This window comes from Tiliqua scincoides, chromosome 4 (genome assembly GCF_035046505.1).
Source record: "Tiliqua scincoides isolate rTilSci1 chromosome 4, rTilSci1.hap2, whole genome shotgun sequence".
Lineage (NCBI taxonomy): Eukaryota > Metazoa > Chordata > Lepidosauria > Squamata > Scincidae > Tiliqua > Tiliqua scincoides.
In genome coordinates this window covers 79,929,608-79,955,099 of record NC_089824.1, presented here as the reverse complement: position 1 = coordinate 79,955,099, position 25,492 = coordinate 79,929,608, and the positions used below count along the sequence as shown (strand labels likewise).

Here is a 25,492-nt window from a genome sequence, read left to right as displayed (position 1 = left end):
CCAATTATGCTGGGAGAGCCCAGTTATAATGGGGGCTGAAGAAATTGCTTCCTCAGGTCACATCCGACCTGCGGGTCTTATGTTTGGCACCCCTGGACTAGTGATTACAATAGAGGGATTGGTCAGGCTGTGCATGTGTATCTGCCCCTGCCCTGATAGTCTTGACAGAACTTGGTGCCAGTGAGAAAAAATGTATGGCTTTGGGTTGGACTGGGTTTTGAAAGTTACCATTTTTCTGTATTAGAGTTGGTTTTTCAGAATTCTTAACACATCTTCTTGTTAAGCAGGCAAACTTCTCAATTACCTGCAGTTACCAAATACTTGGGCATTTTCCAGAATGTTCATGCATGACACTAAGGTAGTGATGTCTGAACTTCTCGTACATGGGACCCGGGTTTGTTTTTTCCTGGATTAAAACTGAAGCCACACTTCACTCTGTATTGAAAAAGGGGTGTGTGTGCATGCGTGTGTTTTTCTGAAAGCAGTCTCTGAGAACGCATCTTCTTTGCAACTAGACCATGGCCTGGTTTTTATCCCAGGATCTCTCCCAGAATCCTTGTCCTTTCTTTTTGCCCAGTCAGTTGGGGCTCAAGAATGGGATTGTGGTTTCTGGGAAGTGATGGTGATGCTTCTGGGGTTCCCTTGCATTGGCAAGCTGTAGCATGACTTGCATCAGGGAATCCCAGGATGACTTTCCTCCCTCTCATCCAATATCACTGCCCATGTATTGACAGATAGGGAAATCAATGCTGCATGTGGTCTTCTCCCTCCGACGGGCGTAGAGCAGAGAATGTATCTGGCATGGTGGCTTAATTTTTCAAGGCACACTGTAACCTTTCTTCTGGCATGCAATTTAGGTATCACACTCTCACACATAATTGACTTCTAACTGTGGACATACTATATTGACAAATATAGTATAGTTTACTGGAAATATTTGGGATTCTTTTTCTGAGACTTCTCAGAGATCATTTGTCTATTTATAGTCTGTTTATTAAATATGAGCATCATCTCAACCTCCTCTTCCTGCGAGTGGGGGAGAGCACCACCTCCATGTCTGGATTATGTGCCTGCTGCCCAGTTGATCAACAGTTCCACTGCTTAGCTTTCCAGCATGATGCTGTCCTTACCCCACCCCCTCATCAGGACTGGTTGGGGCTCAAAAAGAGAGATATGGTTCTTTAAACATGACTTGAGTAAACATCCTTTATCCCTTAGGATTGAGCAGTACTATGATGCTATTATGGCTCTCTGGAATCAGCTGTACATCAACATGAAGAGCCTGGTGTCTTGGCACTATTGCTTGATTGACATTGAGAAAATCAAGGCTATGACAATTGCTAAGGTGGGTGTTTAATTGACCTTTATTAAATTAAACCACAAGTTACTAACGTTTTCCTATGGTGCATCTGTTTAACTTTCACTTGTCTGCTTAATTTTGGGGCAGGATTCCTGTGTCTTTAATTGCTTATTCTGTCACTGCACTACACTGATGGGCAGATGCCACAGCTGTGCAATTAATTGCCTCTGCATTCTGAAAGCAACAGGAGATTTCTGTAGGACAGGATCTGGTCACTCTATGCCAGACATGTTCACTAATCATTAATTGACTGAGGGCACAATCCTAACCCACTTTCCAGCACCGACGTAAGGGCAATGCAGTTCTGACATAAGGGAGCAAACATTCCCTTACTTTGGGGAGGCCTCCGTGAGTGCCACCCAACTGCAAGATGTAGCACATGTCTCATTGGCACAGCTATGCCAATGCTGGCATGGTTAGTGCTATGCCAGTGTTGGTTAGGATTTGGGCCTGAGTGGCTTATATATGGCTTCCAGGCAACCTTGCAGGGTTAAACACCCCTTTCCTCCTGTCACTTCCCCATTTTGGCTCTCTCTTGCAGTTGCTAAAGGAAAAAATTGCACTGAATCTTCATTACCTGAATTTGAGTGTAGCATGTAGTTTGCTCCTTAGTGAAAATAGCTCATGCATTTAGGATGCATGTCTTGTGAATTCCATTGCTGTGGTCCTTGCAAATGCATGCTTTTGCTACTTGCATCACTGACAGTAAACACACACATCAGATAATGCAGGCGTATACATGCTAAACTTTATATAGGCCATCTGTTTTTTCTCAAGTCTTAACACGACTGGTGATTTCACAGGCAGCTCTGCTTTTGCTGACTTGCACTATCTCTGTTGCCCTTATCTGTGCATTCCGTAGTCTGTAACCTTCAGTGTTTCATTCTAACATAAACCTACGTGGTCAGAACATTTGTCACTTTCATTCCAACAAAAATATCTGTGCTCCAGATTTACAGCCCTCTATGTGTGCATAATTGGAAGAATTGTATTCTCTGAGGAAAAAAAACATGTATCATCAGCCTGCTTTGGTCTTCTTTTCTTACATTGTTACTCCCTGTTTGTTTCAGCTGAAGACAATGCGCAAAGAAGATTATCAAAAGGTAATCGCTGACCTGGAGATCCATTATCAAGAATTCATCAGGAACAGCCAAGGCTCAGAGATGTTTGGTGACGATGATAAGAGGAAAATCCAGACACAGTTCACCGATGCCCAAAAGCACTACCAGACATTGGTCATCCAGCTGCCAGGTCAACAACGTCCAATGCCACCTCAGACAGGTTGGTTTTCTGTAGGGATGCTAGTCAGTGTGCCATTTGCTTTCATATGCAGTCATACTTCACACTGCAGGCCTACACAGCATGAGACTCAGGTAGCCCAATGCAGCCCACCAGGGACATGGTAAACCTCTCTTTGCTGTCTGTGAAGCCTCTCTGTGACCTTACTACATGGCTAATGGGCTGCCTTCAACTTCTGTCATAGCTTGTGCAGGCCTGCTTCACACCAAGGCCCATGTAGAAAGCAAGACAAGCACTCTTGCTTGGTTTTTATATAGTCCAGCAACTAAGTGGTCCTTTGCAACTAGAGACAAGCACCTTTTAATTATATGAAGCACATGCCCCCTCTTTTTCACGTCATGTTCTTTCCCAGTTGGTAGGGAAGGCATACTTCTTCAATAGCATGTACAAGTTGCTCCTCATTCCATATCCCAAATGCATTGCTATGTTTTCCAGTTGTGAAGGAGGAAATAACACAGTTGGGCTCTGCTGATCAAAGGGTCCGGGATCAGGAGAAGCAAGAAGCCTGGTTGCTCATGGAACTCCAAAAGCTTCGGCGTCAAATAGAAAACTGCGAGCTCCGGATGGTGCAAAGACCCCTCCTCCAGCTGGATCAAGGGGCCTCTCATAATTTGTCAGTCAGAATCAATGAATTAGAGGTATGAATGGTTTGCAGTGATCAAGCGCAATATGCCAATGTGATTCGGATCACTAGAAAAGGCAAACACTTGTAGAATTTCCTTGTCCCACTTTTATGTGTCATTAGGGTCCACATGCCCAGTCAAGTGCTATTGAAATCAGTAGCACCAATGGTGGCTATAATTGTTTTGAGCTTTGTAAGTATACACAGTAAGAAAAAAGCGTTGACATAAAACACAACTGTAATCTGCAAAGTGACTCAGCAGTCTGTCCAACAGCCAAGCCTTCTTCTGCTCTAATACCTCTCCTGTGATCTTAGTCCATGTCTACCAATTACTAATTGTCTTTGGTTAACTTGTGTGCCAACAAAAGGAACATCTCTAAATGAAAAGGTATTGTTACAGTAGTTAACAGGAATTAATATTCCTTGGGGAATAGTGCTGATAGTACTAATGTCCCATCCTTTGTGTAGTGTAGCCCCAAAATTCCTTCCTTTGTATGTATCACAGCAGTTGTTACAATGGCAAGTAATGGCTGTCATGTTCAGCCACATAAAGATGATTAGTATAGCAACAATATTGGATTTGGGGCTGTGTGTACTCTGTTCTGAGCAAAATCCCCAGACCTGTGCCAAGTAATCCAAAAGAACAGAATCCTGTGATCTCTCTAAATTGTACAAATTATGCAAATATGTATACAAGCGTCTCCCCTGTATCTACAGGGGATATGTTTCAGGCACCCCCTTCCAGATACAGAAACTGAATAAAAGCAAATGCTATCTCCTTGGCGCTCCTCACATCCATTACCTTAGTTTTTCTGCGTTCCAGAGGGGCCAAGCAATCAGGTCTCTTTAACAGATTGCTATAAGCAGGCGAGCTTATACAACAACAAGCAAGCAGACAGCCTGTATGCTAGAGGCACATAGGTAAAACATTAACGGGAAGCAGGAAGCGCCAGTGCCACTGCATCACTGTGCAGGCAATTGGGGTGGGATTGGGACATCAGAATTCCTTAGGTCAGTGGTTCCCAAACTCTCAGGGAGTTTGGGAACTGGGGTGAGTACGTGCGGGACAAAGGCACATGAGGGACAAAGTACATGAGGGACAAAGGCAGTGACGTGATCATCATGATCATGTCGCTGCTGGGGCCAAAAGGGTTATTTTTAGACTTACTTAAGGCAGCACTGGCCTCCGGGGGGGGGAGGGGGGCAGGGAACCCTGTGGATGCCTCTGCAGGGCTCCCTAAAGCCTCCAAAAAGGTTAAAAAAAGTTATAATGGCCCACTTTCACTTTGCAAAACTGGAAGTGAGTTGCGATTGCTTTTTTTTTAGCTTTTTGGAGGCTTTGGGAGCCCTGCTGAGGCATCCACAGGGTTCCCTGCACCCCCTGGAGGCCAGTGCTGCCTCAAGTAAGTCTAGGGGAAAAACCATTTTGCCCTGGCAGTAACATGATAGTGGCAAGCATGTCACTACCTGCCTTCCGCATTGTCCTGCCCTTTAAGATGGCAGAGACAGGGCTTTCCTAGCTGGAGTGTCCCAGTGTCCCAGTTGCTTTGCCTTAAAAACTGCCTCCCTTTTACATCTGGTGGGTCTAATTTCCACTTGGATGGATGGATGGATGTAGAGTGGCTTGGCAGAGGTTTCGATAATCTTATCAGAGTACATCTCTGTCTAAACATGAGCATAATTGAGCAGAGAGGCCAAGATGCATATTATGGTACAGCTTGAATGCAGGCCTCACTTTAGTCCTTTGTCTCTAAAAATTAGCCAAAACAAAGGTTTTGCAAGAAAAGTGAAACATATATCGGTTGCAAGTTATTCATCTGATCATAAGAAATGTATCGGAGCAAAAAGGATATTTATCTTTCTTTTTTCAGGGAGTACAAAATGAATCCCAGATTATGGCAGATGGCCTCAACAGGCTGAAAGATTATCTTCCCAATTTTAGAGGCTCTGACAAGTATCTCTATTTGCAGTCAGAAATCAGTGGCTTGTTTCAGAAACTGGAAAATATTAATGGGGTCTCTGCTGGTTATTTGGACAGGTAAGGACACAGATAAGCTGTTCTTAGGCTGCCTTTATTGATTATCTAGATTCTGGAAATTTGCTTTGTGTATCAAATTAGTGCTTTATTTGACAAAGTGCTTTTTAAGTACAGCATACATTCAGAATGATTAATATTCTATGCTAAGATAATTCTATTTATATACCAGGGAAATCCAAACTCTCAGGCATTATCCCTTAATGAAATGTTCAATTGCCTGTATGCATTGTGTTTTTATGTGGAACAATAGGTTTCTGTTGCTTCAGTTTGAAAGAGATTGTTTGCTGATTCTTCTCTAGCCTGCTTTCTCTGAAGCTACAGCGATACTAGATACCAGCTAAGGAATCCTGGGGGTTTTAGCTTTGGGGAGGTACTAAGAATCTTTGTTTAGAGATTCCCAATTTCATGGCTAGATCAGCTAGTTTGAAGGCAAGCCTAGTCAATGAGTTGATAACAGAGCAGAAATTTGAACCAGAGACTTCCAGGTCTTAGGTAATGCTCTTAAGTTGCTATGCTACACTAGCTCTCTTAATTACTGGTTTACTGAGATTGATTTACACACATGCATTTGTTTTTTCCATTTGATTCTTTATATGCACAGAACTGTACATCATTACCTTTAGTTTCATTGAACTCAGTAGGACTTTTTAATGAATAGACATGCATAGTATTGCACTATTTGCTCAACTGCAAATGTGATGAACTAATATAACTGACATGGGCCATGCTATTTGAATGCCCACTAGGGAGATAAAGCAGGATATAAATTTGGAAATAAATAAATGTTCATTAATCTTTTATTGGTACACATCCTGGATGGGTAATTTGATTAAATTTTTTGATATATAATATTGTGACAGCTTTGGCCATACAATACAACATGACTTGTGCATGTGCATGGAATTAAAAGCAAATCTTTTCCTAATAATGGATTTTTTAATTGCATTGTTTTGCTACAGTTTGAATGCACTGCGTTCATTGCTTCAGGCCATTTTTCAAACAGAAGATGTGCTTCGTGTGTACGAAGTCCGACTGACAGAAGAGGACACTCTTTCTTTGGACCCAGATAAAGTGGAAGCTTATCGAGTCTCCCTGAAGGTGAGAGAGAGAGAGAGAGAACTTCCCTGAAAAAAAAAAATCAGGAATTTAGCCCAATTAATTGACCACCCACTGTGACTCAATATTGATTGCATTTTTAAATTTAGAAAAAATTATTAAAAACATAAAATTATACATAAAGCCTGTAGCCATAATACATGTCTATAAATATTTTAATGTTCAGAAAATTTAAAATATTACTATCAATGTCTTGAACAGAATTCTAAACAATTTACAGATAAATTCTGTTTGTCTTGAAAGAGGTTCAGTTTATCTCCCATATTTGCTAAAAGGGTAAGCTTGATCATTTGCAAAGTAGGCTGCACCTCTCTTAAACTAGTTTTCAATAGGTTGGTTTTTGAGTTTCCGAATTCAGAAGCAAGATTATCGTTGGTTGCTTATTTTTCCCAGAAAATGAAAGGAGACCTTAATGTGAAGAAATCGCTTCTTGGCACATTAGAAGCAGAGTTGCAGAGAGCTCTGCAGATTCACTCACAGTCTTGTCAGGCCTATAATCTCTACGATTTAGATCTTGGAAAATACAGTGACAAAGTCGGGCAACTGACAGACCGTTGGCTAAGGGTGGAGAAGCAGATAGATGACAGGTATGTGTGTGTTTTCTAAATGACCTCTGTGGTTTCTTAGTACTTTTGTTGCATAGCATTCATTGATGCTACTATGGAACAAGCATTCCATGAGTTGTCTTGCATAGAACTCTTGATCTAAATTAGACTGAAGCCTTGCAAAGGGGCAGCTTAGGATTTCTAGAAAATGACTTTTAGGGTCATTTTGACTTAAAATTTGGGACTACATCTCTAACACTAATTTCATCCTCTTTTTAGCAGGGGGAGAGTAACTGGCCCACCTCACCCCAGCAGTGTCTTTTCTAGTGGCTGTCTGCTGGTGTTCTTTTTGCATCTTTTTAGATTGTGAGCCCTTTTGGGACAGGGAGCCATTAGTTATTTGATTTTTTTCTGTAAACCGCTTTGTGAACTTTTAGTTGAAAAGCGGTATATAAATGCTGTTAATAAAAATCCTGCTGAGTTCCAGCAGGATGGCTCCCTAGCTCAAGTTTTATTTTTGACTTACAATTTTGGTAGTGGAAAAATGTGCTTCCATGATGGTTAACATCTTGTTTGGGAAGCTAGATCTGCATCTATGGGGAACTCAGGTGTTACATGTTGAACAGGGTTTCCAATACTAGAGGTGTTTAACATGGGGGAAAAATTGTAAGAAAAGTACTTCTGAAAATGCTTTGGGACTGAAGAGCAATTGTTGTACATCATGGAGATTTAACTGAAATTATGGGCAGAGGATTGCAAGTCCAAGCAATGAGGAATGTGGATTTCTTTCCTGTTTAGGTAGGGGTCATTGCTTAATGGTAGAGCATGTAGGTCCCAAGTTCAGTCCTTGGGGGGGAAATGAGGAAATGACAGATTTCTGCGGATCATCTTGGAGCATCATAGTATCTGCAGTGAGGCTCAAGGAACTAATGGTGGGATGCTGTAAAAGACAGATTCATGATTGTACGTTGTATGCCTTGCAGGTCTTGGGACTTAGATAAGCAGGTAAAACAGCTGAGAACCTATCGAGACCTCTACCAGAGTCTGAATAAATGGATATGTGATGCCAGGCGCCGCCAAGACACTATTGAAAGCATGAAACTGGGAGATGTTAGCACCATCATGAGATATTTGCAGGAGCAAAAGGTAATGGTTTTTCACTAAGTAGTCATTTTCCAGAATGAATTAGCTAATCTGAAATCTACTTACAATCAGTGACAAATTAATGTTCAGTCACAATTGTGTCAGAATCATTGAACCTGTGTTAGCAATTTAGGACGCAATCCTGATGTGCCCTTGAGCTGGCCCGGGAAGGTTGCAAACATGCTGTAAAGCACATTTGTGCCTCCTTTCAAGGTGGGGAGGCTGGTGCAAGGATGTGTGGCGGCCTCCCTGTGCTGATGCAGGCCCTGGGCTGGGTCAGTTTGTGCTGGCCTTTCCAGGCCAGCACAAGGGTCTGGGAATAATGTGGGGACGGGGCGTTTCGGGGTGGGGGGAGGGTGTGCGATGGGATGGCGGGGAGCGGGAGGTGGAGCCAGGGTCTGGAACTTGTGCTGGATCCTAACCCCAGGCAGCCTGGGCCAGGCCCAGGTTGCTTAGATTTGTGCCACCTCTTGAAAAAGCACAGATCCGAGTAGCCCCATTGGGGCTGCTGCAGCTCTCCCCAATGTAAGGGGAATTTTTTCCTCTTGCCTCAGGCCAAGTCTCAGCCAACCCAAAACTTGCACTGGATACAGTGCAAGCCAACTGCCTGTTCCAGTGCAAGTTAGGATTGTGCTGTTGTAGCACAATCCTAAGTTCAGATCTTAGTTTAGCTCAGCTCATTCTTTATTAATAAATAATAAATAATAATAATAACAACAGGTATTTATATACCGCCTTTCTTGGTCTTTATTCAAGACTTTATTCAAGGCGGTTTACATAGGCAGGCTTTTATTTAAATCCCTTATTAAATAGGGATTTTTACAATTTGAAAGAAGGTTCTTTCTTTCAAGAACCACTACATTCAGGTGTTTCATTCTGATCTGGCTTCACATACTGGCCTCCATCCTCCCACGCTCAGAGCAGATGGAATAGCTCGGCTTCAGCTTGTCAGCTGCTTCAAGGTCGCACAGTGCCGGTGGCCTCGAACTGGCGACCTTGTGGATGTTATCTTCAGGCAGACGGAGGCTCTACTCTCTAGACGAGACCTCCTGCCCTGTTTATTCAGATACTAAACATCATTGTTCCTATAAGTGTCTTGGGATCCAAGATGTTATATTGTAACCACCAGTTGAGTAAATTGACAAGCACTTGCCTCTTTCCCGAACAAACAGAAGTCCTGTCTGTTGTGAGAAAGCTGACTCATTTTGTACTGTTTTTCTTTCTTTCTGGCAGAATTTACATGGGGAAATAACAGGGAAGAGAGACAAAGTAGAAGAAGTGATCAAGAATGCAGAGGTGTGCTCAGTTGCAATCAAGGTACGTTGTTTGCTTTCTCCAGGAATTTATTTCCATTTCAGAGGCTTAACTCTGCAGGTCTTGTTAAATTAGGCTAAACCCCACTCATCCCCTCCCCGCCCTTTCTCAATACACTAAGCTTTGTTTCTGCAAACCAATTCCTTAGGTTTCAGCTCCCATTTATATCTGCTGCTTTTCTGAATGACTATCAGTGGCAGTCTTGCTAGCTCAGAATCTTTAACACACATTTAAAAAGCACAGATGCTGATAAGAGAGCAAAGTCCAAGGTGGACAGGGCACTAAGCTAAGGGGAAGAAAAGTGCACACAAGATCTTCTTGGGTTGTATCCTAAGAGCTCCTTGAGTTCATGGAGGAAGCTCTCTTTGTTCAGGCAGTGAGACTGTGACACAATGTTCACCAATCTCCCCTTCCCTTTGCAGCCCTCTGAAAATCTTCTCCTGAGGGTTTGGGGACCCAAAAGAACACACTTTTTGGGGTGAGGGTGAAGAGGATGCAGAGTAAAGGGAAGATGGTTGAAAATCACCCTTGCTGAAACAGAATTTGTTCCACACTTGGAAGATACACTTAGGACAGCAGTCTTTGTGATATTTTTAAAAATCAAACTTCTAGCTGTTCTCTCATTCCACCTCTAATCCAGAGGTGGAAATCCTCTGAAATCCACTGGGTCATATAAGTAAATATATTTAGGATCATATTGAAAGTCATACCTGCCAACTTTATCCCCTTTCTGGTAAATTGTGGGACCTGATCTATGGGTTTGTTTTAAGATGTGTTCTTTAATTCCCATTGATCTAATCTCATGGAGACACCATGTTTATCTTGTCAAAGTAGCATGAACAATATATGTATATATTCTGTATAAAGTAGTTCCTTTCAGGCATTTCAACAAACTGTCATGCCTCTTCAGTTTTACCATTTCTTACAATGAAATCCTTTGCATGTCTACCTAGAAGTAAGCACCACTGAGTTCAGTGGGGCTTAATCCAGGAAAGTGTGCACAGGATTGCAGCCTTAATCCTTTTGGTGATTCACTCTTTCCCCTCTATTCTAATTGCTTTTAAACCAGAATTTACTGCCTTCTTACAATTCTGAAAATCTAGGCCAGGAGACAACAATAGCAATCTTGACAACATGCATTGACCTTGCTTTTCCTTGTTCCGTAGGATTATGAGCTCCAGGCTGCAGCCTATAGTTCAGGACTGGAAACATTATTGAACATTCCTATCAAGAGGAGCCTGGTCCAGTCTCCTTCTGGGCTCATTCTACAAGAGGTATAGTGCAATGTTTTTCCTGATAGCTGTAACATCTTCCTCCAAAATATTTCTGGGAAAGGCTTTCAACTTTTTTTGCTCCTCATAACAGTGTGGTATATATGAGCAGTTTGGGGGGGAAAGGTGAAATTTTTTATCATATGGGAATTTGTTGAAGAGTGATGTGGAGAAAATCCAAGTGGTACACCACCCCTGATACTGTATTACTTCAGATAGCAGTAATACCGATTGTATTAGTTCAGACTGGAGAATTGCAATGTTTTTTTTCTATGTTGGAAAATCTCTGCCTGTCCAAAGCTTGCATGTTCTACCTTAACCTCCTCTGTGGCATGTTGTTTTTATCTATGCAGAGAGCAGTGGAGCTTGTGATTCCCTGCCTGCAGTCTGAAGTGGTACAGTCTGAGAGAGGCTCTATCATGTGAGCTCTGACTGTATAGATCAGCTGTAATCTCTGTGACTTCAGTTATGCTTGGAGTCAATCTTGGATTAGGCTACTAAATTGCTTGGAAATTTAAGAAAACTACTTATTGGTGCAGGTTGAAAATGGTATTTGAAATACTTTGGAATAAGACTTCTGTTCTGTTTTCCTCTCTCTTCAGGCTGGAGAGATTCAGTCTCGGTACATTGAACTTCTTACAAGATCTGGAGATTATTACAAATTCTTGAGTGAAATGTTGAAGAGCATGGAGGACTTAAAGGTAATACATCTTTCAGTGTCTTTTTAGCTTCAAGTTTTGCTGTAATCTGTGAAAAGATCTTGCCTGTCAAGACGTTCTTATTCATTGTGCAACTATGAGTACATTGTACAGTGCCTAACAGTTTTAATATCTTTAATATTACTATTAATACATATTCCAAGCTGGAATATTATTCTATAGATTAAGAACATAAGAAGAGCCCGACTGGATCAGGCCACATCTGGTCCATCTTCCTGTATCTCACAGTGGCTTACCAGACGCCTCAGGGAGCCCTCAAGACAACAAGATACCTGTTGCTACTCTCTTGCATCTGGTTTTAGATGATGGGCAGCCCAATTTAGCTTTAGCAGTCACTCAGAGGCAGTGCTGGGCATTTTTTGTCAGTCCCTTCCACATAATTGGGACCCCTGAATCTGTCTTGTACTAGCTTTACAGAGGGTATAACCTGTTGTTTAATTGACCACCATTGTTGTTGCTCCTTCTGTGTGGTAGTGGTGGAAGGAGATGGGAGGAGCTACTATCAGGCAGATGAACCAGGGTGTGATTTATCCTAGGGAACTACTTCTCAAAGGCAGCATCCAGATTAGATTGCCTTGCCTGCTACTTTGTCTTCCAAAACGTTTCCTGGTAGCAAGCAAGTATCCCAATGCTAGCCAGAGTACACTACTCTCATTGGTGCAGCACTAGCCAGAATACACAGCTTCTGTTGGCTAAAAGCACAGTGCAGATAGGTGTGTCTGCACCAAATTTTTGAATGGTTTTATGGATTTTAACTTTTTTCTTTTTCATAATATGGTAAATATTACATTTGGGACAGAGTATGCTTCAATAAAATGATGTTATAGGAGCAGGGTTATAGGAGGTATATATTTAAAGAATTGTTGTCTCACCTTTCCCTTGCCAAAGCAAAGACTCAAGGATGAATTGTAAAATGTTCGTAAAATACAATACAATAATAAAAAAACTCTTAGGTCAGTTCTGGCCTCCATAGAAGTATTACGTAAAAGATAGAATAAGTCTTACTGTACGTCTTGCATCATTGTGACATATTACACATGACCTCCTTGTGAATATCAAGATCTAGTGCACCATGGTTAAAAAAGAGAGCCCAAAGAGGAGAATGAGTTATTTCTTAATTGAGCTGTACTTTTGTGTTGTATTTCATGTAATGTGCTATTGAAAATGGTAAAACATTATTGTCACAGATAATACATTTTCCCCCATTTCTGATTTTGTAGATGAAAAGCACCAAAATAGAATTATTGGAAGAAGAGCTCAGACTGGCCAGAGATGCCAACTCTGATAACAACAATAAGCATAAATTCCTGGAGCAAAACCTGCAGAAGTACCAGGTGGAATGCTCTCAGCTGAAAGCCAAACTCATGAGCCTGGAAGAGATGAAAAGACAAGTTGAGATGGATGGCAATTCTGCCAAACAAAATTTGGACAAATGCTATGCTCAAATAAAAGATCTCAATGACAGGATAACAAGACTGACTTACGAGATAGAAGATGAGAAGAGGAAAAGGAAGCTATTGGAAGACAGATATGACCAGCAGAAAACGGATTTTGACCAGCTTCAGAAAACAAGGCAGAATGAGAAAGACACTCTTGGTTGGCAAAAGTTAGAATCTGAGAAAGTCATCAAGGAAAAGGAGTACGAGATAGAAAGGTTAAGGGTGCTTCTCCAGGACGAGGGAGCGCGGAAGAGGGAATATGAGAATGAGCTGGCTAAGGTAAGAAACCAGTTTAATGAGGAGATGAGTAATATAAAGAACAAGTATGAAACAGAGATTAACATTAAGAAGACTACGATCCACCAGATAGCGGCCCAGAAGGAAGATGATTCTAAGAACCTCCGAGCCCAGATCGATAAACTGCAGAGAGAGAACAGAGACCTGAAAGATGAGATTGTCAGACTCAATGATGCCATTCTGGACACAACAGAGCAACGGAGGAGGGCAGAAGAAAATATTCTTCAGCAGAAGGCCTGTGGCTCAGAGGTGATGCAGCAGAAGCAACAGCTGGAGTTGGAGCTGAAGCAGATCATTCACCTGCGCAATGAAGACAACTCTCGGTACAAGCAGGCACTCGAAGATGCTGCTTCAAGCATCCAGGAGAGAACCAAGGAACTTGAAAGATTAAAGATTCAGCTGCAGGAAGAGGCTAAAGCTCGATGGGAACTTGAAAATGAATTGGCTAAGGTAAGGAACAGTTATGATGATGAAATGATTAGTTTAAAGAACAAGTATGAGACTGAGATCAATATCACAAAGACCACAATAAATCAGGTGACTGTGCAAAAGGAGGAAGAAACCAGTAATTACCGAGCACAGCTTGACAACCTTGTAAGAGAAAATAGGAGCTTGTGTGAGGAAATTAGGAGACTGAAGAACTCGTTAAGTCAAACAACGGATAACCTTAGACAAGTAGAGGAGAGTGCTCACCAGCAAAAAGCCATTGGCTCAGATATCTCACAAAAGAAACAACAGCTTGAAATTGAATTAAAGCAGACAGTTCAAAAATTCTCAGAAGAGAGCCAGCGTTACAAACAGTCTCTCGATGACGCTGGGCGAACAATTAAGGAGAAGAACAAAGAGATTGAAAAGATGAGAAAGTTGTTAGAGGCAGAAACAGCCCAGAGGAAAGCCATGGAGGAGGAAAACATTCGCTTGCAAAGAGTCCAGTTTGATCTGGAGAAAGTCAACATCAATGCCACAGAGACCATCAGCAGGCTGAAAATTCAAGAGCAGGAGCTGGGACGGCTGAAAAGCGAATATGAAAGAATTGTGCAAGAGAAAAAAGGGAAGGAACAAGAAAATTCCAGATTCCAGGGCACAGTCAAAGAACTGCAGCATCAGAAGCACAAGCTGGAGGAGGAACTTGCTAGGCAGTCTAGAACCATAGCGGAAGAAACTGCCAAAAGGAAACAAGTAGAAGAGGAGTTGGAAGCAATGAGGAGATCCTTCAGAGAGCAGGCCGTTAAGATCACGCACCTCACTCAGCAGATAGAGGAGGTTTCGATTGTAAAGAAAAGGAGTGAAGATGACTTGAGGCACCAGAGGGAGGTGCTAGACAGTCATATGAGAGATAAACAGAGATGCATGGAGGAGATGAGGAAGTACACATCTGAGGTAGAAACATTGCGTCGTCAGATGCTTCAGGAGCAGGAGAATCTAAAGCAGGCTCACCTGCGCAACGAGCACTTGCAGAAGGCTGTTGAGGATAAGAGCAAAAGCCTCAACGAGTGCAAGATAGAAATCGAAAGACTTCAGTCTCTTACTGAGAACCTCACAAAAGAACACTTGATGTTGGAGGAAGAGCTGCGCAATTTAAGACTTGAGTATGATGATCTCAGAAGGGGCAGAAATGAAGTGGATGAGGAAAAAAATGCCACAATTATTGAACTAAAGAGTCAACTACAAACAAGCAGCAAGCACACCCTGGAACTCCAGGGTCTGATAAATGGTTTGCAGAAAGAAAGGGAAAATTTGAGACAGGAAATTGAAAAATTCCAAAAGCAGGCTATGGAGGTATTCACAAATATTTGATCTCCCTCAAGTACTATAATTTAACACCAAATGCATTTTCAATCAATGACTACCAAATTACTGATTCATTTACTGATTGATTGATTCATTTCCCCCTTCTAACCATATGTCCAGATTTGGGTCCCTACTGGAGTCTCTGAGCTAGTGCAAAGGAGCTATAAAACCTCACAGCCAGGCAGCTATGGAGTCCTCAGTTTCAGGAGAACTCTGTCTCCTACGCTTATTTCTTCCACCTCCTCCATTTTAGGATACTGAGGCAAAGAGGGAGCACTTGCTGTGCTTTGTGCTCAGTGTTAAAAGCTCTTTGTATGCTGTTCGAGTCAACAGAACTGAAAGCAACCTAAATATTCTCCTCTAGAACACTGGCCACATCCTCTGTCATATTTTTAAAGCAACGGTTCAAAGTGTAAGGCAGCATTGTTTGCTGCTTATCCTTACTATTCTTGGGGGACAAGTTCTGCTGGACTTGAGGATTAGTCCAGCAAATCCTGGACTCAATCTGTGTCACAGAGACTATTCTGACTGTTCTGTTGCTCAGCCTTTCCTCATTCCCAAAGAGATTTACGCTAGTTTCAGAGCTTTTAACTGCCTTTTGGCCTGCTCAGTATGGTGGATTATACAATGTTACTCGTAGAGTTACATATTGGAGCAAATTCTTATCTTCTTTGCTTGTCCCAGTTATTATTTTGCAGAACATGTGGATATACGTACACGTGTACGTACCCTAAATATGATATACACACAAACACATTTGCATGGTGATATATTATACACTTTATTGCTATTTGTAAACTGTATGTGTTTCTCTATCTCTGTGTATGACAGATATATAAATCTGTCTATCTAGATCTCTGTGTCATATATAGTTTATGTTTATATATATAAGTGTGCTTATATATATAAGTATATAAGTATATATAAGTGTGCTTATAAGTATATATAAGTGTGCTTGTGTGTGTGTATATATATATATATATATATATATATATATATATATATATGTGCTTAAGTGTGCTTAAGGCTTAAGCACACTTTACTCTGTACTGGATTGTGGCTAAAATTAAAATTCAGGGAATAGCAATTTTATATATATGTTATGTTATATGTAATCCATATTTTATATATATATATATATATATATATATTATATGGATTACATACATATAACATAACATATATATAAAATTGCTATTCCCTGAATTTATATCATAACATAACATAACATATATATAAAATTGCTATTCCTTGAATTTTAATTTTAGCCACAATCCAGTACAGAGTAAAGTGTGCTTAAGCCTAGTGAGATAAATGGGCTTAAATAGACCTAACTGAGCATTGGATTGTGGCCCTTGGCTCTTGCAATTTACACTGGTAGTTTTCAAAGAAAGATTATAGATATCACCTTTCACCTCGCTGTTCTGGGGCTCCTGTTTTACCAAGCTGCAGCACTCCAATGCTAACTTTTGTCCCAGCATGGGTCTCCACAGCACCAGTATAAAATGACATGTTTTATAGCACTGAATTGCACTGCATTAGTGGAGACGACCCACCAAGCATTGCTACAGTACCACTTTAATTCATTTTAAGTCACATTGAAATGAATGGATAGTGTGCATCTGTAGTGTTTGGTGAATTGTACTGTTTTCCTGGAACATCCAATCATAGGATTGGTCTACAAATGCTGTTTTCTTCAGCAGGTCTCCATTTGCACTCCATATTGTTTTCTTATCCATTTGTATTCATTCTAATTCATCTCAAAGATTGGTGATGGACTCCAGACTCTGATAGAAATGTGCACTATTATGAGTCTTGTCATATTCCAGTTGTGTTCCCAAAAGTGACACTCCTGGGCAGCAGAATCCAATTATGGCCTATAATTAGCTCCTTGGCTTTTATGTGGCCAGAACTGACTTCAGGTCAGGTCTGTGTAGATTAGATTTCATACAACATAGGTTTGTCTCTGTATAGATCAAGATTTCAGCGTGCTAGTAGATGAGTGTTCTTGAACAATCTAGAGCTTGTTCCATTATAGCTGCTGATCATCATCATGCTGCATGTCTATGACATGACATTCCACATGATGTAAAACTGGCCCAAACTCAGATTAAGCTACACTGAATTATTCGCTGATGAATTACAGATTAAAAGGAAAATTCTTAGTTTTGAAACAACAAATGAATATTAACAACCCACAATGAGTGACTTTCCATTCATTTCAGTGCAAAATAATACATATATAGATCATATTCCTTTTTTGAAATAAATGAGGTAATTATTATAGGGAACTCCATACACATTGGAGCCCCAGGGATATCAGAGTTCCTGTGCCCACAAGAGTTTCTTGGATCAGGAGGCTGTTATATTCCAGGCAACGCCTAATTACTGTTTTTTTAAAAAAAAAACCACTCGTGCTTCACTCATTTACATATGCTGATATCAGTCACTGAATTTGTTCATTCAGGAACATGAACAACCCTGTGGGCCCAGAGTTTTATCAAAGAGCAAAACAGAACTAAAATGTAGGCATTCCAAAAACTCTGTCTCTGTTAAACCACAGTCAAAATCAAGACTGCTAAGATAGTATTCACATTGTTGAAGGGAAGAAAATATGAAGCACAACTCTCCAGGGAACAGTCCAACCCATCTTAAGCACTTTTACTTTTTGTTGATTTCATAAGGAGAGATTTAAGCACATGTCTTTGATTCTTTTAAAGCAAATGGGACTTGAAAGTGCTTAATTGTGGTTACATTGTATCCCAGATGTTAAACAAAAAATCAAAACATCTATATTGTTGTGTCAAGGTATATTAAAACAGATCCATAACTTCATCAGTAAGATTTATTACTCAGTTTTGCAATTATCCAGAGCCCATATAGGATAGGTTGAATGATAAAGGCTAGATAAGAATCTTGTTGGAAATGAGACACTAATTTTTCTCCCTGTTTATCTCTTTTTCAAACATAGACATCCCATAGGATTCAAGAATCCAAAAGCCAGTGTAATCATATTATGCAAGAACGAGAAACATTGTTGGTAAAAATAAATGCCCTGGAACAAGAGAAGGCAAGACTGCTGAGATTAGAAGAAGAGCTGAATCGTGCTAAAGCAACGCTGGAGTCAGAAACACGCTTGAAATTACGGCTGGAGAATGAAAAACAGCAGATCCTGAATGATCTCAATCAGTGGAAGAGTCAATATTCCCGGAAGGAAGAGACAATCAGGAAAATTGAAAGTGAGCGAGACAAGAGCGAGAGGGAGAAGAGTGCCTTGTTGGTAGAAATTGAGAGGCTTCAGGCAGAGATTAAGAGGATTGAGGAAAGGTATCGATGCCGATTAGAAGAGACTAGCAGGAAGAGTCAGTCAGAGATGGAGGCAGAGCGTCTGAGACTGCAAAGGGAGATTGAGAAGCTCAAGAAGCGTCCATATGGGTCTTGCAGAAGCACTCAGACAGAAGAAGACTTTGGTATTGATGGTTCCAAACTGCTTTTCAGTGGCTTAAGGAAAAAAATAACTGCTATCCAGCTGTTTGAATGCCAACTAATAGACAAAAGCACCCTGGATAAGCTGCTAAGAGGGCAGAAGTCAGTAGAAGAAGTTGCTGCAAATCTCGAGCCCTATCTTAGGGGAGCCGGGGCTATAGCAGGAGCCTCTCTTAGCCCCAAAGAGAAGTACTCTCTGGTGGAGGCTAAAAGAAAGCAGCTTCTTACTCCAGAGAACACTGTTCTCCTTTTGGAAGCCCAGGCAGCCACTGGAGGTGTGATTGACCCCCACCGGAATGAAATATTGAATGTGGACAGTGCTGTTGCCAGAGACCTGATCGATTTTGATGATAGGGAGCAAATCTACACAGCTGAAAAAGCTATCACTGGGTTCAAAGACCCGTTCTCAGGAAAAACAGTGCCTGTGGCAGAAGCTATGAAGAAAAATCTGGTAGATAGGGAGACTGGGATGCGTCTGCTTGAAGCACAGTTGGCTGCAGGAGGAATCGTTGACCCTATCAACAGCGTCTTCTTGCCAAAAGACATTGCTTTATCCCGTGGGCTGATTGATCGAGACTTGTACAGAACTCTGAATAATCCTCAGACTTCAAAGCATTTCATTGATCCTGCCACTAAGAGGCCCATCAGTTACATGCAGTTGAGGGAAAAATGCAGAATTGAACCACATACTGGTCTCCTGTTCCTGCCTGTGCAGAAGAGAAGCATGTCATTCCAAGGCATCAGGCAGCCAGTCTCCATTGATGCACTGAAAGATGCTGATATCATCCGGGAATCAACAGCACAGGATCTCGAAAGTGGGAAAGTCACTATTGAAGAAGTCACTGACCGAATTAAGGATTTCCTCCAGGGCTCTAGCTGCATAGCTGGGGTTTATAACGAGGCCACCAGAGAGAAGCTGGGCATTTACCAGGCCATGAAAATAGGCTTGGTTAGACCAGGGACGGCTCTGGAACTTCTAGAAGCCCAGGCAGCCACTGGATTCATTGTAGACCCTGTTAGCAATTTGAGGCTTACGGTGGACGAGGCTTATAAAAGAGGCCTAGTTGGAATAGAATTTAAAGAGAAACTTCTGTCTGCTGAAAAGGCCGTCACTGGATACCGAGATCCAGAAACAGGAAACATCATCTCATTGTTCCAGGCAATGAACAAAGATCTAATTGAGAAAGGTCATGGCATTCGCTTGCTGGAGGCCCAAATAGCTACTGGTGGGATCATTGACCCAAAGGAGAGTCATCGCTTGCCAGTCCATATAGCCTACCAACGTGGCTACTTCAATGAAGAGCTAAATGACATTCTGTCTGATCCCAGTGATGATACCAAAGGGTTTTTTGACCCCAACACAGAAGAGAACTTGACCTACCTGCAGTTGAAAGAAAGATGCATCAAGGATGAAGGGACTGGACTCTGCCTCCTACCCCTGAGGGAGAAGAAGAAGGTGGTGCAAACTTCACAAAAAAATACACTTCGGAAACGCCGGGTTGTCATTGTCGATCCAGACACAAACAAGGAAATGTCGGTCCAAGAAGCATACAATAAAGGTCTTATTGATTATGATACTTACATGGAGCTTTCTGACCAGGAATGTGAATGGGAAGAAATAACTATTACAGGGTCAGATGGGAGCACAAGAGTCGTCCTTGTTGACAGAAAAACAGGCCACCAGTATGACATCCAAGATGCTATTGATAAAGGTCTTGTTGAAAAGAAATTTTTTGACCAGTACCGTTCCGGAGCATTAAGCCTGACACAGTTTGCAGACATGATTGCTTACCGAAATGGTGGTGATGAAGTTTTCAGGCACGAGTCTATCTCTCGGTCGCCCACTGTAGTGAGTGTCAGGAGTTCCTCTCTGGTGTTAAAGAGTGGCTCTGGTTCTTTTTCTGAATCCTTCGAAGAAACCACTCCCATCGCAGCCATATTTGACACAGAAAATTTGGAGAAGATCTCTATTTCGGAAGCTGTGCAAAGGGGCATTGTTGATAGCATCACTGCCCAACGCTTGCTTGAAGCTCAAGCCTGCACAGGAGGCATCATATGCCCTACTACAGGTCAGCGGCTTTCTCTGCAGGATGCAGTCGCCCAAGGCATCATTGACCATGAGATGTCTACACGGTTGAAGCCAGCTCAGAAAGCTTTCATAGGTTTTGAAGGCATCAAAGGTAGAAACAAAATGTCTGCAGCAGAGGCAGTAAAGGAAAAGTGGCTGCCTTATGAGGCCGGCCAACGCTTCCTTGAGTTTCAGTTCCTCACAGGAGGCCTCATTGACCCTGAAATACGGGGGAGAATAAGTACTGAGGAAGCCATTAGAAAAGGATTGATTGATGGCCGAAATGCCCAGCGATTACAAGACACCAGCAACTATGCAAAGATTTTGACTTGTCCCAAAACAAAGCTGAAGATCTCCTACAAAGATGCCATGAATCGCTCCATGGTGGAAGACAAAAGTGGGCTGAGGTTATTGGAAGCTTCTTCTGTTTCATCCAAGGGCATCTCCAGTCCATATAATGTCTCTTCCGCACCAGGCTCACGCTCAGGCTCGCGTTCTGGTTCACGCTCAGGCTCGCGCAGTGGATCAAGGAGAGGAAGCTTTGACGCGGCCACCAATTCTTCCTATTCTTATTCCTATACCGTCAGCAGCAGCAGCTCCACTGGGCGCTAGTTATTACCCAGCAAGCTTCTCTGAATGTTCATTTTCCTTTATAAGAATCTGTATTCCTTTTTGTTGATACAAAAAAACAAAAAAAGGGACTGGCTGGTGGTGATGCTTATTACTTACTGGGGTGAAATAGCTGAGCTACAGAATAGAAGCTAAACCCAAATGCACATTGCAGCAACAACCTAAAGGAGGGTTGATGTGTTTCTCTGTATTTTTTAAAAATTGCTGTCTAATGTTTTGGGTGTAGAACATGTAAAGCCAAGGGGATATAATGCAAAAAGTAAGAAAGCAAGTAGTACCTCTTTTTAAGATTGCATTTTGCATCTTTCTGTGTATTTTACCTACGCTTTTGTCTCCTTCCATTAGTCATGCACGACTGCAAACTATTACTCCAGGCTTCATGTTTTTATCACAGTAGATAAAACAGCCATGTTCCTTTATCAGTGTGGATGTTGCATTGCGCAGTGAAGATCTGTATCGCCTCCACCTAATACTATCCTTGGTTACACTATGCTGTTTTCTCAGCTGTCATGTGACAGTTTATTAGGGAGGATTGGTTAGAATATGCTTTTTATTTTGCAATAACGTCATTTTTACTCATTTCTGCTTGCTTGTTTTTTTTGTGTAACACCGTATAGGCCTGGCTGCAAAACATTTACTGTTCTGGCAATAAAAGTTTAACCACCTTTGATTCCTGTGTGTTGACATTAAATATCTGATCTGGGTGCATTCCTGCTAATCGGGCTGCTTGACTGCATATGGAATGCTATGAACTGGTAACTCGCTCAGTTTCACTTTGAAGGCACTCAGCTGCAAAACAGGAACCTGATGCATTGGCTTGAGGTGTACTATTATCTTGCACTATAACTACCACACAAACTAGTGTGCCTTAACCCATTTCTGCCCAGCCCATAGCTGTACACATTTGATCCCTGTTCTGTATTTGCAAAGTTGGACAGACATGACTTAAAGTACTTGGGTTTCCACATTTTAAAAAAAACATCCTGATGCTACAACTAGAATCAAAATTATGTGACTGGAATAAATCAGATATATTTGCATGAATGTACTTTTTAAACATATATTTAGAGACATAGACTATGCAAGGATTCAAAACTTTGAAAAGAAATGGGAGTGCTAAATGTACTACTAAACAGCTTCTATAAATCTGTGGAGGTCTTTATTCCTAAACACTTATCATAAAGACCCCTCATGTGCACACTTCTAGATCCCTACCTCCAAAGCACAGATATGTGAAAGTCCTGTCTACACCAGCTAACAAATCTTGTCCTTTCCATTGTAGCTAGTCACCCATGAGATCACTAGACTGATAAGAGCATAGAGATTTATTCTTTCATCTTGAAATGTAATGTGACTGGTTTATAAAGTACCCATCAAAATTTAAGCATCTCTACTATCCATCTACTAAAAAAAAAAACAACAAATCACAGTCAGAAAACAAAGCATCTGAGCCTGTGGTTAGTCTGGCTCCTTTATTGTGACTAAACATCTGTTATTTGGGATATTACAGTTTCCCACACACAAATTGGACATCTGCTACACTGGTGAGCAGCAGCCACCAGTGATGAGGGGTGATGCGATGAGGGGTTCTTGCATGGGTTAATATGCAGTATATACAGAATGTTTCTCTATGATAAGACATATGGCTCTTAATACAATACACTATATACTATATTTAGGCTTGGAGATTATTGTCCTCTGTGAATTCATGCTGGTGGTTTATTAACAAAGTTTCAAATTTCTTGTTCTTGACTTTGCTTTAGGAGCATTAATTTTATGCTTCATGTTTACACTGTGATGTCCTACTGTTTTAAGCAAATAAACCCAAACTAATAACAATGACATATAAATATGAACATGTGCAACAACCATGTACAAGTATTAATCATCATCATCATCACTGTATGTGAGGAGTTACCATGTCTCAGGATGGAATTTCATATTTTACGTCACCTCCCACACGATGCTTTTCAATTGAATCACTTCACCCATTCAGGTCCATGTCATCAATTGAGCTATCAAGTGATGAGAAATGATGCAAAGCATATACCCTTGTCAACTGACCTTTAGTTTAGAACAGGGGTGTTCAAACGTTTTGGGAGGAGGGCCACATCATCTCTCTGATGCCGTGTCAGGGGCCAGGAAAAAAAAGAATCAATTTATATTTCAAATTTGAATGTACGTAAATGAATATATTAGAGATGGAACTTATATGAATGAATGACGGTCTTGCAATAGCTCAAGGCCTATAAAAGGCCTTGCACAAAGCAAGGCCCACCTTTCCTTTTCTGCCATTGCTGCATCACAGATGTGAAACAGTAAGCAGTGGAGGGAGCCCTTATCCCACAGCTCACTCGAGAGATCAAACTGTTGGCTGTCATGCTGAGAGCAATTGCATCAGGCCAGCACAGGCTTCAGCAAGTTTCCAGATGGCCAGAGGCTCACTGGAGACTGGGGGCTCCCTGAGGGTCAGACTGGGAGTTCTTGAGGGCTGCAAGTGGCCTCAGGACCAGGGTTTGGGCACCCCTGGTTTAGAAGATTCCACTCATGAGGAGTTTGAGGGTAAATAGACACAAACACATGAAATAATGTTTGAGTGAGTGAAAACACCTTCATGAAGAAAAAAGTGTGCACATTTAAGGAAAGTATGAATGAAAATATGAAGCATTTAAAGAAAGGCCCTATCCTATCCTCCCCCACAACCTGCTGGTGCAGCTGTGCAAAAAATAAGCAGGGGATGGCAGATCAGGAGATATTGGAAGGGAAAGGGGATCACACCTCTATACACTTCCTGCTCCTCAATGGGTGTCCTCAGGCCTGCGCCAGACTTTTTGCTCTGTGCATGCCATAATATGACCTTGCAGCTGCTGTGGAAGTTCAGGCTCTGTGCTGCCCCCATTGGATTATATTATGCCCATCCCTGAGGAATGTCCCCCTTGGGAAAGAAGGGAAGTTGAACTTTAGGACACTAAGCTATGCAAACAGAAACAGACATGGGCAAATAATTTGGGTACAGCTTTGACACATTACTGTTACAGCCAGGGCTTGTAACAGTAGCTGACATGAACTTCAAAGGAAGACTTTGAACTTCAGCAACTGCAGGGGCTTATAACTTATTCTGTATTCTGTAATGCTGATGCATTCCATCACCTTGCGAGGGCAGAGCAATAGCAAGTACTGCTACATGATAAGCAAATTTCTTTTAAAGCAGGCAGTATTCAATTTATATATATATAAAAAATAAGAGTACAGTTAAGAATGAGCAGTGTCTTTGGTTTTGCATTAGAGATAGCTGGAGACCATCACTCCCCAGGTCAGTGCACACATCTGCACCACCCATGTAAGCCTTTTTCAAAGTAATTTGCCTGTCATAAGGAGGATACTTGGAACTGAAATTTGATAAGTGTACTGTGGATTCTTTGTAGAGCTCTCTAGCACTTGCACAGTTCCTAGTTTATATGTAGTTCCTAGATTATTACCAAAAATCACTTGCATGGACCATAATATCAACACAATGAAGGGTCTATCAGATGGCTTTTTTTTTGTACTTACCACTGGTATGTTATCATCCTTTATCCCCCTGACAGATGGCTGCCCAATCCTAACCTGTGCTGGAACAGGCAGGCCAAAGTGGTCTGTGCAGTATCCAGCACAGGTTAGGAGGTAGCTGGAGGTCACCTTGGAGTAAGGGGATATTTTCCCTTACCCCATGTTGAGCCCCAGCCACCCCAAGGACTACTTGAATCCACGCCAACTATTTAGCTGGTGCAAATCCAAGCAGCATATGTAAGGCTGCAAGGCCCGGGAGTGGAGGTTAGGATTTGGTACGCACTGCCACCAACCTGGGCTCAATCTGCCTCCCATTCCACCCCAAAACGCCCTGTTCCCACCTCTGTTCCACCCTCCCACCACTCTCTCCTACCCTTTGTACTGCCCAGCTCAAACATTCCCCATCGGGTCCACGCAGGTTACGTGGTAACATATTTTTCATATTGTATATCATGTAACATATCACCAGTAACACAGAACTACAACAATAAACACAACATTGATATGTTGCATCAAGATGAGCATTGTTGTATCCAGATGAGCACCTTTCAAGATGAGCATTTCAAAAGAGGTTTCTGTTGAACTTCTGCCTGTTGCCCAGCTGCTAAAAGCTCATGATCGCTGCTGGGGGGGGGGGGAGGAATTTTCTGATGATGGAGACATGCGCCTTTTCAGCAAGTCCCCATTGGTGGTTGTGCCTTTCAGGAGTGCACAAAAAGTTGCAGTGTGCAGGTTTTGCCAAAAGGGGCGCTAGGATGTTTCCTTGCACAGATACTGTATCTCCAAGGGAAAAAAAAAGGGTTAT

At 41.7% G+C, this 25,492-nt stretch overlaps 1 protein-coding gene across 4 annotated transcripts in view; it reads left to right on the top strand.

Moving 5' to 3' along the window:
• The window catches only part of DSP (desmoplakin), a 51,138-nt gene extending 29,330 nt beyond the window's left edge, over nucleotides 1-21,808 (top strand). For 2 of the 4 annotated variants that reach the window (XM_066626517.1, XM_066626518.1), the window contains exons 13-24: nucleotides 1,219-1,345; nucleotides 2,431-2,641; nucleotides 3,095-3,297; nucleotides 5,153-5,319; nucleotides 6,279-6,417; nucleotides 6,829-7,022; nucleotides 7,964-8,126; nucleotides 9,357-9,440; nucleotides 10,604-10,711; nucleotides 11,311-11,409; nucleotides 12,648-14,942; nucleotides 17,926-21,808. In XM_066626517.1, coding sequence (XP_066482614.1) covers nucleotides 1,219-1,345; nucleotides 2,431-2,641; nucleotides 3,095-3,297; nucleotides 5,153-5,319; nucleotides 6,279-6,417; nucleotides 6,829-7,022; nucleotides 7,964-8,126; nucleotides 9,357-9,440; nucleotides 10,604-10,711; nucleotides 11,311-11,409; nucleotides 12,648-14,942; nucleotides 17,926-21,120 — 6,985 coding nt within the window. In that variant the 3' untranslated portion in view covers nucleotides 21,121-21,808. The remainder of the gene's footprint in view (nucleotides 1-1,218; nucleotides 1,346-2,430; nucleotides 2,642-3,094; nucleotides 3,298-5,152; nucleotides 5,320-6,278; nucleotides 6,418-6,828; nucleotides 7,023-7,963; nucleotides 8,127-9,356; nucleotides 9,441-10,603; nucleotides 10,712-11,310; nucleotides 11,410-12,647; nucleotides 14,943-17,925) is intronic. The other 2 variants (XM_066626520.1, XM_066626519.1) reach the window with 2 other exon arrangements.
• Nucleotides 21,809-25,492: the final 3,684 nt, after the last annotated feature.